This window comes from Sceloporus occidentalis, unplaced genomic scaffold, assembly GCF_023333645.1.
Source record: "Sceloporus occidentalis isolate IW3139 unplaced genomic scaffold, rSceOcc1.0.p SCAF_69, whole genome shotgun sequence".
Classification (NCBI taxonomy): Eukaryota; Metazoa; Chordata; class Lepidosauria; order Squamata; family Phrynosomatidae; genus Sceloporus; species Sceloporus occidentalis.
In genome coordinates, this window is record NW_028317049.1 from 1,446,915 (window position 1) to 1,459,096 (window position 12,182).

General features: G+C 44.1%; 1 protein-coding gene across 1 annotated transcript in view; it reads left to right on the forward strand.

Moving 5' to 3' along the window:
- The first annotated feature begins 11,441 nt into the window (after window positions 1-11,441).
- The window catches only part of LOC149286381 (uncharacterized), a 276,304-nt gene continuing 275,563 nt past the window's right edge, over window positions 11,442-12,182 (forward strand). Inside the window, exon 1 of the mRNA XM_089494186.1 lies at window positions 11,442-11,472. Within this exon, the coding sequence (XP_089350312.1) occupies window positions 11,442-11,472 (31 nt within the window). The remainder of the gene's footprint in view (window positions 11,473-12,182) is intronic.

The window sequence follows — 12,182 nt, forward strand, 5'->3', positions numbered from 1 at the left end:
GTCCAGGGTGCAATGTTCCATCAAAGACCTATACATTTATAGACTTTTGTTTTTTCAAACCACTGATTCTTTTGCAAAGCCATGTACAGCAGCAGAAAGCATTATTATGTCCCTCTCAATAGTAAGTCCTGGTAGTAAATAGTCCAGGGGACTGAGGGGGGTCTCCTTTCCCAAAGTGGGGTGGAAATAACTGGTTCCCATGGGACTGTAGGCCCCATGACCTTTGAGCAAATCTATGGGAGATGCTGCCTCAAAGAGCATTGGAGGAGCCTCTGACTGGATGGCCATCTCTTCAGAGGACTTGGAGGGCAGAATGGGGCTGACTGTTTGGCCCTTGGGGCTCCCTTCCAGCCCTAGGAGCCTATGAAGCCTACCTTACAAGGCTGTTGTGGGAGTTCATCACAAGAGAATTACTACACAAGAATGGCCACCTTTCAGCAGTTTAAAATAAAAAATATCCATACAATACAATAAAAACATGTTTCATGATCTCCCAAACCCTAAACCTAACACTCCCATCCAAAATAAAATACTATTAAATTACTGGACAGTTATTGAAACAGTTAATAAAAACAGAGGTAGTAGTCAAAGCCTGATGTTTGTGAAGAAAAATAAGAATAAGGCTTGTATTAAAACTCTCCTCCCCATTTCTGATCCCTTTTAAAACCCATGTTCCCCAGAAGGAGCAGAGCTTTGTAATAAGAAAACCCTCTCAGAAAAGAGACACAAAAGGCACACAAAGAGACACACTTCCTTCCGTTTGGCCCAAGGAGCCTGGCCTCCTTCTGACTCTGGAGCCTCAGGAGAGAAAGAGAAGCCTCTGTTCAACTGGGGCCTCAGAGAAGGTTCCGGAACAATATTCCCCACAGTCACAAGCAAGAATGGGGTAGTGGACCTATTAGAATGGTCCACCCTCGAAGGCTGATGGAACCCATAAGGTTCCAGGAAGCTCTAGAGGGGTATAGGGTTGGATGTGACAGCGATTCTGTTGATGCCCTGACAAACATCTGGGACACTGATCTCTCCAGGGCTATACACAGTATCACTCCCAAGCGCCCTCTCAGGCCTGCTTCCAAAAAGAAGCCCTGGTATACGGAAGATCTTCGGGCAAGGAAGCGGGCTCTGCGACGACTAGAGCGTAAATGGCGGAGACACCAGCGCTTAGCCGACAAGGCACTCCTAGCTTCCCTCTTGAAGGATTACGGAGTGGCGATAGACACAGCAAAGAACTCGTTCTATGCTGCATGTATCGCGTCCAGCAGATCTGTTCAGGGTAGTGAGGTAACTTACGCAGCTTCCCTCCTCCTTGAACCCTATTTTGGAACCATCCAAGGCCTGCTGTGACCAATTTAATAACTTCTTCGCGAATAAAACCTCTCGGATAAGGGCTGATCTCGACGCCATTGTTGGGTCAGAAACCAGTGTAGAGGTCTCCAGAGCTTCCATGGACTCAATTAGACTGGATCACTTTGAGTCTGTAAGTACCGAGGATGTGGACAAGATCCTTAGAAGTGTTAGGAGGACGACCTGCTCTCTCAATCCCTGTCCCTCATGGCTAGCGGCTCAGGGGGGGTCGGTGGTAACCACTTTGTTGCGCCGAATAATAAATACATCATTCAGGGATGGGCAATTTCAATCCAATTGGAAAACGGCTATTGTAAAACCATTATTAAAGAAGCCCTCCCTTGACCCTCTGATGCATAGTAATTATTGGCCGGTAACGCTACTGCCATTTTTAGGGAAGGTGATCGAGAGGGCGGTTGCCATCCAGCTTCAATCGATCTTGGATGATACTGATTTTCTGGACCCATTTCAAACCGGCTTCCGGGAGGGCTACAGGGTGGAGACTGCCATGGTCGCCTTGGTCGATGATCTCCGTCTGGGCATGGACAGAGGTAGCGTGTCTCTGTTAGTGCTCTTAGACATCTCAATGGCTTTCGATACCATTGACCATGGTATCCTTCTGGGATGCCTGAGAGAGCTGGGAATCGGGGGCACTGTGCTCCAGTGGTTCCGTTCCTACCTCTCGGGTCGGTCCCAGGTGGTGCAGCTGGGGGACGTGTGCTCCGATAGGAGGGCAATTACATCTGGTGTCCCTCAGGGAGCCATTCTGTCCCCCATGCTATTTAACATTTACATGGAATTGCTGGGAGAAATCATCCGGAGACACGGGGCGCGGTGTTATCAGTACGCTGATGACACCCAGATAGTCTAATCTGTGCCTCCGACTGTTTCAGTGACCAGGGATGGCATCTCTCCTCTGGATGCCTGTCTGGAGTCGGTAATGGGCTGGATGAGGGAAAACAGACTCAGTTTGAATCCAAAGAAAATGGAAGTGCTCGTGATAGGCTCGCCTGGCCCGGGAATGGTTGTTTGTCCACCTCTCCTGAACAGGATCACGCTCCCCGTGAAGGACTCAATTCGCAATCTGGGGGTGCTTCTGGACTCGTCGCTCCATCTTACATCTCAGGTAGATGCGACAGTCAGGAGCACTTGTTATCAGCTTAGGCTGATACGCCAGTTGCGACCCTACCTGGGCCGGGGGGACCTTGAAACAGTGGTACATGCTCTGGTAACCTCTCGGTTGGATTTCTGTAATGCACTCTACATGGGGCAACCCTTGTACCATACTCGGAAGCTTCAATTGGTTCAAAACATGGCAGCGAGACTGGTCACTGGCTCTTCCAGGACCAGTCACATAACACCTATTCTGAAAGATCTCCATTGGCTGCCTATTCGCTTCCGGGCACAATACAAGGTGTTGGTTATTACCTATAAAGCCCTATATGGCTTGGGCCCAGGGTACTTGGAGGACCGCCTCTCCCCATACATTCCGCCGCACACACTCAGATCTGCTGGGAAGCAATTGTTACGAGTCCCAGAGGTAAGATATTCTACCACCACTCAGAGGGCCTTCTCTACCTCGGCCCCCAATCTCTGGAACTCGCTTCTGGACGAGCTCCACTCGGCCACCTCCCTGGACCAGTTTAAAAAGGGGCTTAAAACTTTTCTGTTCCAGCAGGCCTACCCTTAACATTCCAATGTAACCCCCTTCTCTCTCCTCATTGTTTTTGTAGATCTGTGCTAGTTGGATAATTCTTACCTGTATTTAATAGTTCTTATATTTTGTAATTGTTGTATTTTTAATTTTATTGTTTATTCATTGTATTGTGCTTCTCGCTGCTGTAACCCGCCTTGATCCCAGGAAAGGCAGGCAAAAAATAAAGTTTTTTTATTATTATTCTGAATTTTTATCCTGTCCTCTGGGGTATTAGCTATTCCTCCTAATTTGGTTTCATCTGCAAATTTGATAAGTATGCCCCCAATTCTGTCATCCAAGTCATTGATAAAGATGTTGAATAGCACTGGGCCCTGGACAGAACCCCACTGGTCACTTCTCTCCAGGATGAAAAGGAGCCATTGTTCAATATCCTTTGGGTTTGGCCAGTCAACCAATTAAAAATCCATGTAACAGTTAACTTGTCTAGTTTGTTTCATGTTTTTGCTTTGTATACTGTTTAATATGGTTAACTGCTATTAAGGGACATATCTATTAGATTCTATGATATGGGGTGCCCTATAAAACTTTTAATAAATGAGCATGTATTGCAATCCTATATATATACATATTATCAAACATAACTCCAGATAATGGTTAGCCTTTTAGATGCCAGAAAGTTCCTCTCATTCTTCAGAGCAAAAAGCAACACTTCAGCTGCCTTCTAGAAGATAAAGAAAAAAGGCTTCCAAAACAACCGAAGCCTTAGGCAAGTCACACTCTCTCAGCATCAGAGGATGGCCATGGGAAACCCACTCTGAATAAACCTGCCAAGAAAACCCCTTCAGAGATTCCCATAAGGTCACCATAAGACCTGGAAACAACTGGAAGGCAGACACCAAGAACAACATTGGGAAATAGGTGCAAGCCTTGCCTTGGGCAAGTGCAATGACTGGGCTCCAGTCAATGGAGGTCTCCTTCAGGCAGTAAAGGGAGGTTTATGCAAATGCAGAATGACATCACTGCTACGGAAGGCTCTCTTGACCAATCAGAGAGCAAGATGAAGGTTCTTCTGGAAGCTTCCGTGAGAAGGAGATATAAGGCCTGAGAGACCAAGAGACAGTTGGGGGAATTGTGTCGGTTGGAGATCGAGAGAGAGAGTTAAAGAGCGGATCTTGGAAGTTAGTCTCAGAATTGGACACTTAGGTTTATTTATTATTTTAATAGCTTGTATGAATTGAATATTATATACTTACAAATATTGTACCTGCAAGATTCTTAATATCTTGTATTACTTACATTTTACTTATATTTCGTTATCTATAATAAATACCTCCTTGGAGTATCTACTACTCGATGCTCCTTTTACACGTGTTTTGGATCGGTTGATGCTTTGGAAGATCAGTAAAGAAGGAGAAATAAGGTTCCTTAACTGGTCCCAGTGTAGGTTAAGGGAAGCCCTTTTATAATTCACTGGATGAATGCAGCATGATTTAAGGAATTTAAGGGTCTGCTGGGCTAAGAGCCATAATGTCTAAAAGTCTAATTAACCATTTGTAATCCACTCTGATAGCCTTTTGGCTGAAGAGAGGGGTATAAAATTATTATTATTATTATTATTATTATTATTATTATTATTATTATTACAGGGCCGCAGTTTGGCTGCTTGGACCACCGGAGATCATCACAGTGAGTCAGTTGGAAAAGCCCATCTCACTCCAGAAAATCAAGGTACTTGAGGACTTTGCACTCTACGTCTTTCTGTAATAATAGCTACAAAACTGATGATAGCATTTGGGACATTTAGTCTTTTAAAAGCAAATATGGCAGATTTAAATGCTTCTTTAAAACCTCTTTCCATCTGCCAGCTTTGCGCTGGTTTTGGGGGTAAATGAGAAAGTGTTGGGAGGGAGGGACTGCCAACAGAATTAGGAAATGCATTGCAGGCTATGGACAGTTTGCGGCCAATTAAGGTCCAAAACACACTGCAGCAATAGTCCATTTTGAGAGCGCTTTCACTGCCCTGGCCCAGTGCTAGGGAATCCTGGGAACTGGAGTTTATTGTGGCACCAGAGCTCTATGACAGAGAAGGCTCAATGTCTCAGAAAATTACATTTCCCAGAATTCCCTAGCACTGAGCCAGGGCAGTTAAAGCAGATTTGATTTTTGCTGCAGTGTGTTTTGGACTTAGGTGACCCTTTGCAAGTCACACTCTCTCAGCCTCAGAAGATGGCAATGGCAACCCCTCTCTGAAGAAACTTGCCAAGGAAACCCCATGATAAGATTGCCTTAGGGTTGCCATAAGTTGGAACAGAAAAAAGTCTGCAATTATTTCACAGGTTGTACATGGGAACGGGTGACAGTGTGGTGCAGTGGTTTGAGTGTTGGGTTACAACTCTGGAGGCCAGGGTCTAGTGCCCCACTCCTCCATGAAACCAGCTGGGTCCCTTGGGCAAGAAGTCACACTCTCTCTGCCTCAGGGAAGGCAATGGCAAACCTCCTCTGGACAACTCTTGGCAAGAAAACCCCAGGAGAGGTTCCCCAGAAGTTGCCAATGACTTGGAGGCACACCACAAAAACTACAAAGCCTCAAGAAAGAGACAGTGTGGTTTATTTAGTTCAGGGGTAGGCAACCTTTTTGAGCCGGGGGCCGGGTTGCTGTCCCTCAGACAACTGGGGGGCCGAAGCCAAAAAATAAATAATTAATTTTTTTTTAAAAAAAAAATTAAATAAATAAATAAACCGGTACAAATATTGGAGAACATTTTCAAATGGTGGACCCTTTTTTTAAAAAAAGTGGAGGGCACGCAAGGAAATTTGCTCATTTTTTAAAAAATGTTAATATAAATGCATGTTTCTGAGACGTCTATAGACAATTGCCCCCCTTGCCCCTGCGCGCGAGGCTAAAGGCCCCGGTGGCAATCGGTGGCAGGACCGGGCTGGGGCCAGTCCCAAGGCCTTGCTGGGCTCCATTTGGCCCACGGGCTGCAGGTTGCCTGCCCCTGATTTAGTTGCTGGAGCATTGGACTATGACCCTGGAAACCAGGGTTCAAATGCCCTCTTGGCCACAGAAACCCACTGAGTGACCTTAGGCAAGAAGTCACACTCTCTCTCTCCCTGAAGGCCTCAAACTGACAACTGCCAAGCTGTGTAGAAGAGGTAGCCATCTTGGGTTCTGGTGGCCATTTTGTGCTGCTTGTGACTGTGGGGAATAATGTTCCGGAACCTTCTCTGAGGCCTCAGTTGAACAGAGGCTTCTCTTTCTCTCCTGAGGCTCCAGAGTCAGAAGGAGGCCAGGCTCCTTGCGCCAAAAGGAAGAAAGTGTGTCCCTTTGTGTGTCTTTTTTTGAGAGAGTTTTCTTAGCTCTGCTCCTTCTGGGGAACATGGATTTTAAAAACGATCAGAAATAGGATGATAGTTTTAATACAAGCCTTGTTCTTCACAGACATTGGGCTTTGGCTTCTAAGAAGAGACTTGTTCCCCAAACAAGGCAAAAAGTAGCTCCTTTGGTAGGTTTTAAAAGTCTCTCCAGTTTCAATATTGAGAGATTTTCAGGGAAGAAGGAAGGAGCCAGACCAGACCATCCCATATGACCAAGAATGTAATATACAAAGATGCAAACAAATAACAACAAGAAGAAAAAAGACTAGACTGAAAAACAAACTGCTTATATTTTAAAAAAGCAGAACTATTTTTAACAGGATAATAAGTCAATTTGGGTGCCTCTATCATTTTGCAACCGACTCAGGCTGTATCTGCACTACAGAAATAATCCAGTTCGAAACCGCTTTAACTCTCCTGGCTCCATGCTATGGAATCCTGGGATTTGTAGTTTGTTGTGGCATGACAGCTCTCTGGCAGAGAAGGCTAAGTGTCCCAAAGGTAAAATCCCAGGATTCCATAGCTCTGAGTGGTTAAAGTGGTGTCAAAGTGCCTTATTTCTATAGTACGGATGCAGCCTTCTTGGGAAAGGGGCTGATGCTGGGGAAAAGAGGAGGAATGCAGAAGGAAAGGAAGACGGACAGACAGACGGAGGGCCACCTGCAGCTGGACTGGCCTCCCTGAGCGGTCAAGACCTGAGCTGGGTTGTGGACGATGGGCTCGCTTAATATTAATATCAATATCTTTCACTATTGATTGTAATTAAGGAGGGGATCAGGTTCCTCCTTTCAATAGCATCAGGGAAATGTTTAGATGTGGTTAAGGTTTGGAAATCCTGTTTGGGGTCCCTTCTGACTTTGGGGCCCTTTCATCCTCTATTTTGGTTTCCCTGAATGCCTCAAACTGAAAACTGCCAAGCGCTGAGTCAGAGGCAGTCATTTTGTGCTGCTTGTGACTGTGGGGAATAATGTTCCGGAACCTTCTCTGAGGCCTCATCAGTTGAACAGAACTCTGACCTTCCATTTTGGGGCAAAGGAAGGAAGGAAGGAAGGAAGGAAGGAAGGAAGGAAGGGGGCTGTGGGGGTCTGAGGAAGGGGAGGCAGGGGACTCAGGGCCAGTGGGGAGGCTGGGCTTTGGGGGCTGGGAGAGAGAGGTGGGAAAGAGACCCTCCCTTTGGGCCCTAGCTGGGGAGGGTCCACCGGTCCTTGCCTCCCCCTTTGGGAAAGGAGACCCCCTCAGCCCCATGGACTCACTCCTGCCACTCATTCCTAGAATGGCTGGGACTCAGAGGAGTTTCCTAGGCATTGCCACCTTCTTCCCTCCATGGCCATTGGCACTGACCTTTTCCCATTGCCTTCCCTCTCTCAGCCCTGTGGACCTCCTCCTCCTTTTAAGGAAGTTAAAAGAAAGAAACATAATTTCGGACATAAATAAAGATTCGACATTAACATCTGGCCAAAATAAAATTAAGAAGAACTTCCAAGTATTCTATGCTAAATTCTATAAAGGATCTCAAACGTCTAGAGCCAAAATAGAGGAGTTTTTGGAAAAAAGCTAACTTAAAGCCACTTTCAGACCAACAAAGAAATATATTAAATGGACCGATAACAACAACAGAAATCATCTAAGTAATAAGAAAATGTTTAAAAAGGGAAAACACCAGGACTGATGGCTTCACCGCCAGTTATTATAAAGTATTTGAGGGTCAATCACTCAAATTAACGATAAATGCCATCAAAGAAAACCATTATCCTGAAACATGGAAACAAGCTTTTAGCCGATAGACTCAAAAAAGTTCTTAAAGACTGGATTCATAAGGACGAATCAGGATTTCTTCCTCACAGACAACTCAGTGATAAAATAGGAAACATCTTAATTATACTTGAATATTTTGAAAGGCACAGCGAAAAAAAGCTTGCTCTTATCTTTGTTGATTTAGAAAAGGCCTTTGATAACATAGGATGGGATATGTTATTTGTGACACTTGAAAAAATCGAAATAGGAGCTTCTTATTTAAGATGGAAAAAGGCAATGTATAAAGATCAAAGAGCCAAACTAATTGTTAACTATAAAAACCAGAAGAATTTAAGATTTCTTAAAATGAGAGTCTTCTCAGACGACATTTGTATTCCCTGGAGAACCCAGAAAAGAGAACAAGACAATTAATGGATGTAATAGTGGAATTCAAATATGTTTCAGGACTAAAAGAGAAAAAACAACATTAATAACAAAAAATATGGGAAAAAGGAAGAACAAATCCTGGAAGAAATTAGTGGATTTAAAGTGGGAAAGGATGTTAAATATCTAGGAATAAATTTAACAAATAAAATTCAGATCTATTTCAGAATAACTATGAGACACATGGAAGGAAATCAGAAAAGACCTAGAAAAATGGCAAAAATTACACTTATCGCTATTAGGAAAAATATCACTGATCCAAATGAGTTTCCTTCCTGAAATGCTGTTTCTGTTTCAAGCGATACCCATCATCCAGAATGAAAAACCATTGAATCTATGGCAAAAGGAAATCTCAAAATTAATTTGGAATTAAAAAAGAGCCAGGATAGAAATGAAAATACTTTGTGATGACAAAAGTAGAGGAAGGCTGGGTTTACCAAACTGAAAACTTTATTATGCTGCTTGTTGTTTAGTTTGGATTAGAGAATGGGTTTTGTTAGAGAATGAACAATTGTTATGTCTGGAGGGTGAACATTTAAGATTTGGGTGGCATGGATACCTAATTTACGGTAAAGAGAAAGTTCATAAAGAAAGCACAAATCATTTTGTAAGAAAAGCTCTATTGAAGATCTGGGGGAAACAAGTGTAGAATATGTCCAAAAATACCTTTATGGTGTTCGCTGCATGAGGCTCTTTTCGGGAGGAAAAGTATCCAGAAAACTAACTGGTTAAGATACAAGGATGTCCTGAAAGAATCGCAAGGAAAACTAGAGATCAAAACACAAGAAGAACCTAAAGAATCTGTCCTAGATTGTCACTGGTATCTTTATCGTCAAATGAGGGAGAGGTTTAAAATAGATGTGAAATTAGAAGGAATACAAAATGAAAAATGGGAATTGTGGAAGCCATGCTCCATGTTCATTCCATGCCTGATGAGAGTGTTGGGTGCGAGGCATTGGAGAAGCATCCAGCTGTGTTTCTCTAGCCAGAAGCCAAAGGAAGGCATTCTCCTCTGAGGGCCACTGGGGAGGTCAGGAGGTTTCAGAAGATGATGCGCTCATTTCACATCTAGCTACAGGGACATAGCCAGGGTCCTCTCCAATTCCCCATCCCCTGACCCCCCTCCACTCTCACAAGGCATGGAGTGTCAGGACCATGGTGAACAGGTCTGAGGAAATGACATGCATGTGGCCACTAGGTGGAGCTGTTGTGGAAGTCATTGACAGCTCTAGTGGCAGTTAGATGTGTCAGCATTTAAACAGTGCATCATTGGAATGTTGATGCAACTGTCAACTGTCATTCTCAACTGTCACTGAGGAAGAGTCAGACAGTGTGTGCCTCAGAGTGGGTTGTTACTGGTGTGAATGGTGGAGGGTGTCGATGTATATAGTGTTGTACACAGTGGAACTTCTTATAGGAATAAAAGCCTCATCTGAGAGAAGATTACAGTGTCTCTTTGCTCATTGAGAAAGCGACAGGTGTTTCTTCAGCTCATAAGCTACTGACTACAGTCAAGGTGGAGAATCTGATGCCATACGTTAACGTGTTGCCTCACGTGCTGCGCAATATAGCAACATCAAAAGCATTTTAACATGGAGTATCTGTTGTGTAGGGGAGTTGCAGTGAATCTATGCTAGCTCCATGGGGCTTTGTTTGGTGCAAACAAACAAAGAGGGAGGAAAGAGATACCCACCTCTGCATTGGCCCAAAGGAGGCATATGTCACCTGAGTATCTCACTAGCAGCATGCTGTTCTCTGTGTCTATGAGTGATGCAGGATTTCTTGACAAATCAAGCCTAACCCTAGTCTCTTTTCTCAGGAACTTCATCTTGGTCTCCTTGTACACAGTTTTGGGACATATTTTGCTGGAAGTGACCCAAGTGCAAGACCATCAGGACCCCTTTCCACCTAATGGCCAACACAGAGGCCAAGCGGAGAAAGTTGGGCTCCAAGAGAAAGAGGCTGTCGAAGTACAACTCTTTGGTGAGTCGCCATCCTGACTATTAGTTTCATTTGTGTCACTGCTGGGGCAGCTCATGAAAGCAAGTGGAGAACATCTTGTCCCACTTTGGCAGAGAAAGTCCTGGTTAATCCTCTGTCACCCCACTTTTTCAGTGGCTTTCAAAAATGTCCTGGTTTCTCTCTCCTCCTCCCACTTTACCCCTTCTCCTCATCTCTTTTGGGTTGCTGCAAAGTGACTTCCAAGGGGTTTGCACCCCATCAACTCAAAAAGGGGGAGAGGAGAGAAGTTGCCAGGGTCTTCCCTTGCCAGGAGGCTGAGGCAAATCCAAACTGCTGTGCCCTTCCCCTCTATTGTAAACCGCTCGGATTCCCAGTGATTGGGCGGTATATAAATAAAACCTATTATTATTATTATTATTATTATTATTATTAGTGTGATCTTCCTCCTAAACAACCTTGGCCATACTCACCACCTTCTGGTGTTGCTTGTCCACATGTGCCTTGCTTTTCCATCTGTGAAATGTAGAGGATATGGGAGACAACCTCTGGATCTAAATTGGGGGTGGGCCCAGTGTCCCTCAAGTCCAGAGTGCTCCCCAGAAGTGTATCCCAGCCATGGCCTAAATTATATTTTTTATTATATTGTATATTATATTGAAAGTATTCAAGACAATCTGATCTCAAAGGTAGTAGCTTTTTGTTTGCTAACAGAATTTAAAGTTTATTTCCTGGACTGAATTCTGAAGTGATGAAATAATATTTGAAATGCACCATGTGCTTTCCTCCCCTTTTGTTTAGTCACTCTCTGGATGAGGACTATTTTCTATTTCAGGTGACCTTTGCAGATGTGGCAGTATATTTCTCTGAGGATGAATGGAATCTGTTGACGAAGAAACAGAAACATTTGTACAATTATGTAATGATGGACAATTATGAGAATGTGGCTTCTGTAGGTAAGGAACCTGAATCCATTGCTCTTTCTACAAAGGCTGAGGTCCCTTTCATACTATATTATCATGTCACTATGGTTCCACTAGAATTATAGAATCATAGAGTTGGAATAGACCACAAGGGCCATCTAATTCAACCCCTACTGCCATGCAGGAATACACATTCAAATCACCCACAAGAGATGGCCACCCAGCCTCTCTTTAAAGACCTCCACCAAACTCTAAGGGAGTATATTCCACTGTCAAAGAGCTCTCACTGTCATGAAGTTCCTCCTAATGTTTAGGTGGAACCTCTCTCCCTGTGGCTTGCATCCATTGTAGTGTCTCCTTTTCTCTGTAGCAGCAAAAAGCAAGGCTGCTCCTTGTACAACATGACAACCTTTCAAATATTTAAACATGGATATCATATCCACTCTTTATCTTCTTTTCTCCAGGCTAAACATAACCACCTCTCTAAGCTGCTCCTCATAGAGCTTGATGGTTTCCATACTCTTTACCACTTTGGTTGCCCTCCTTTGGACATGCTCCAATTTGTCAACATCCTTTTTGAATTGTGGGGCCCAGAACTGGACCCAGGATTATTCCAAGTGAGGCCTGACCAAAGCAGAATAGAGTGGCACTATTACTTCCCTTGATCTAGAAACTATTCTTGCATAGATGCAGCCTAGAATCACATTGGCCTGTGTAGCTGCTGCATCACACTGTTGGCCCAT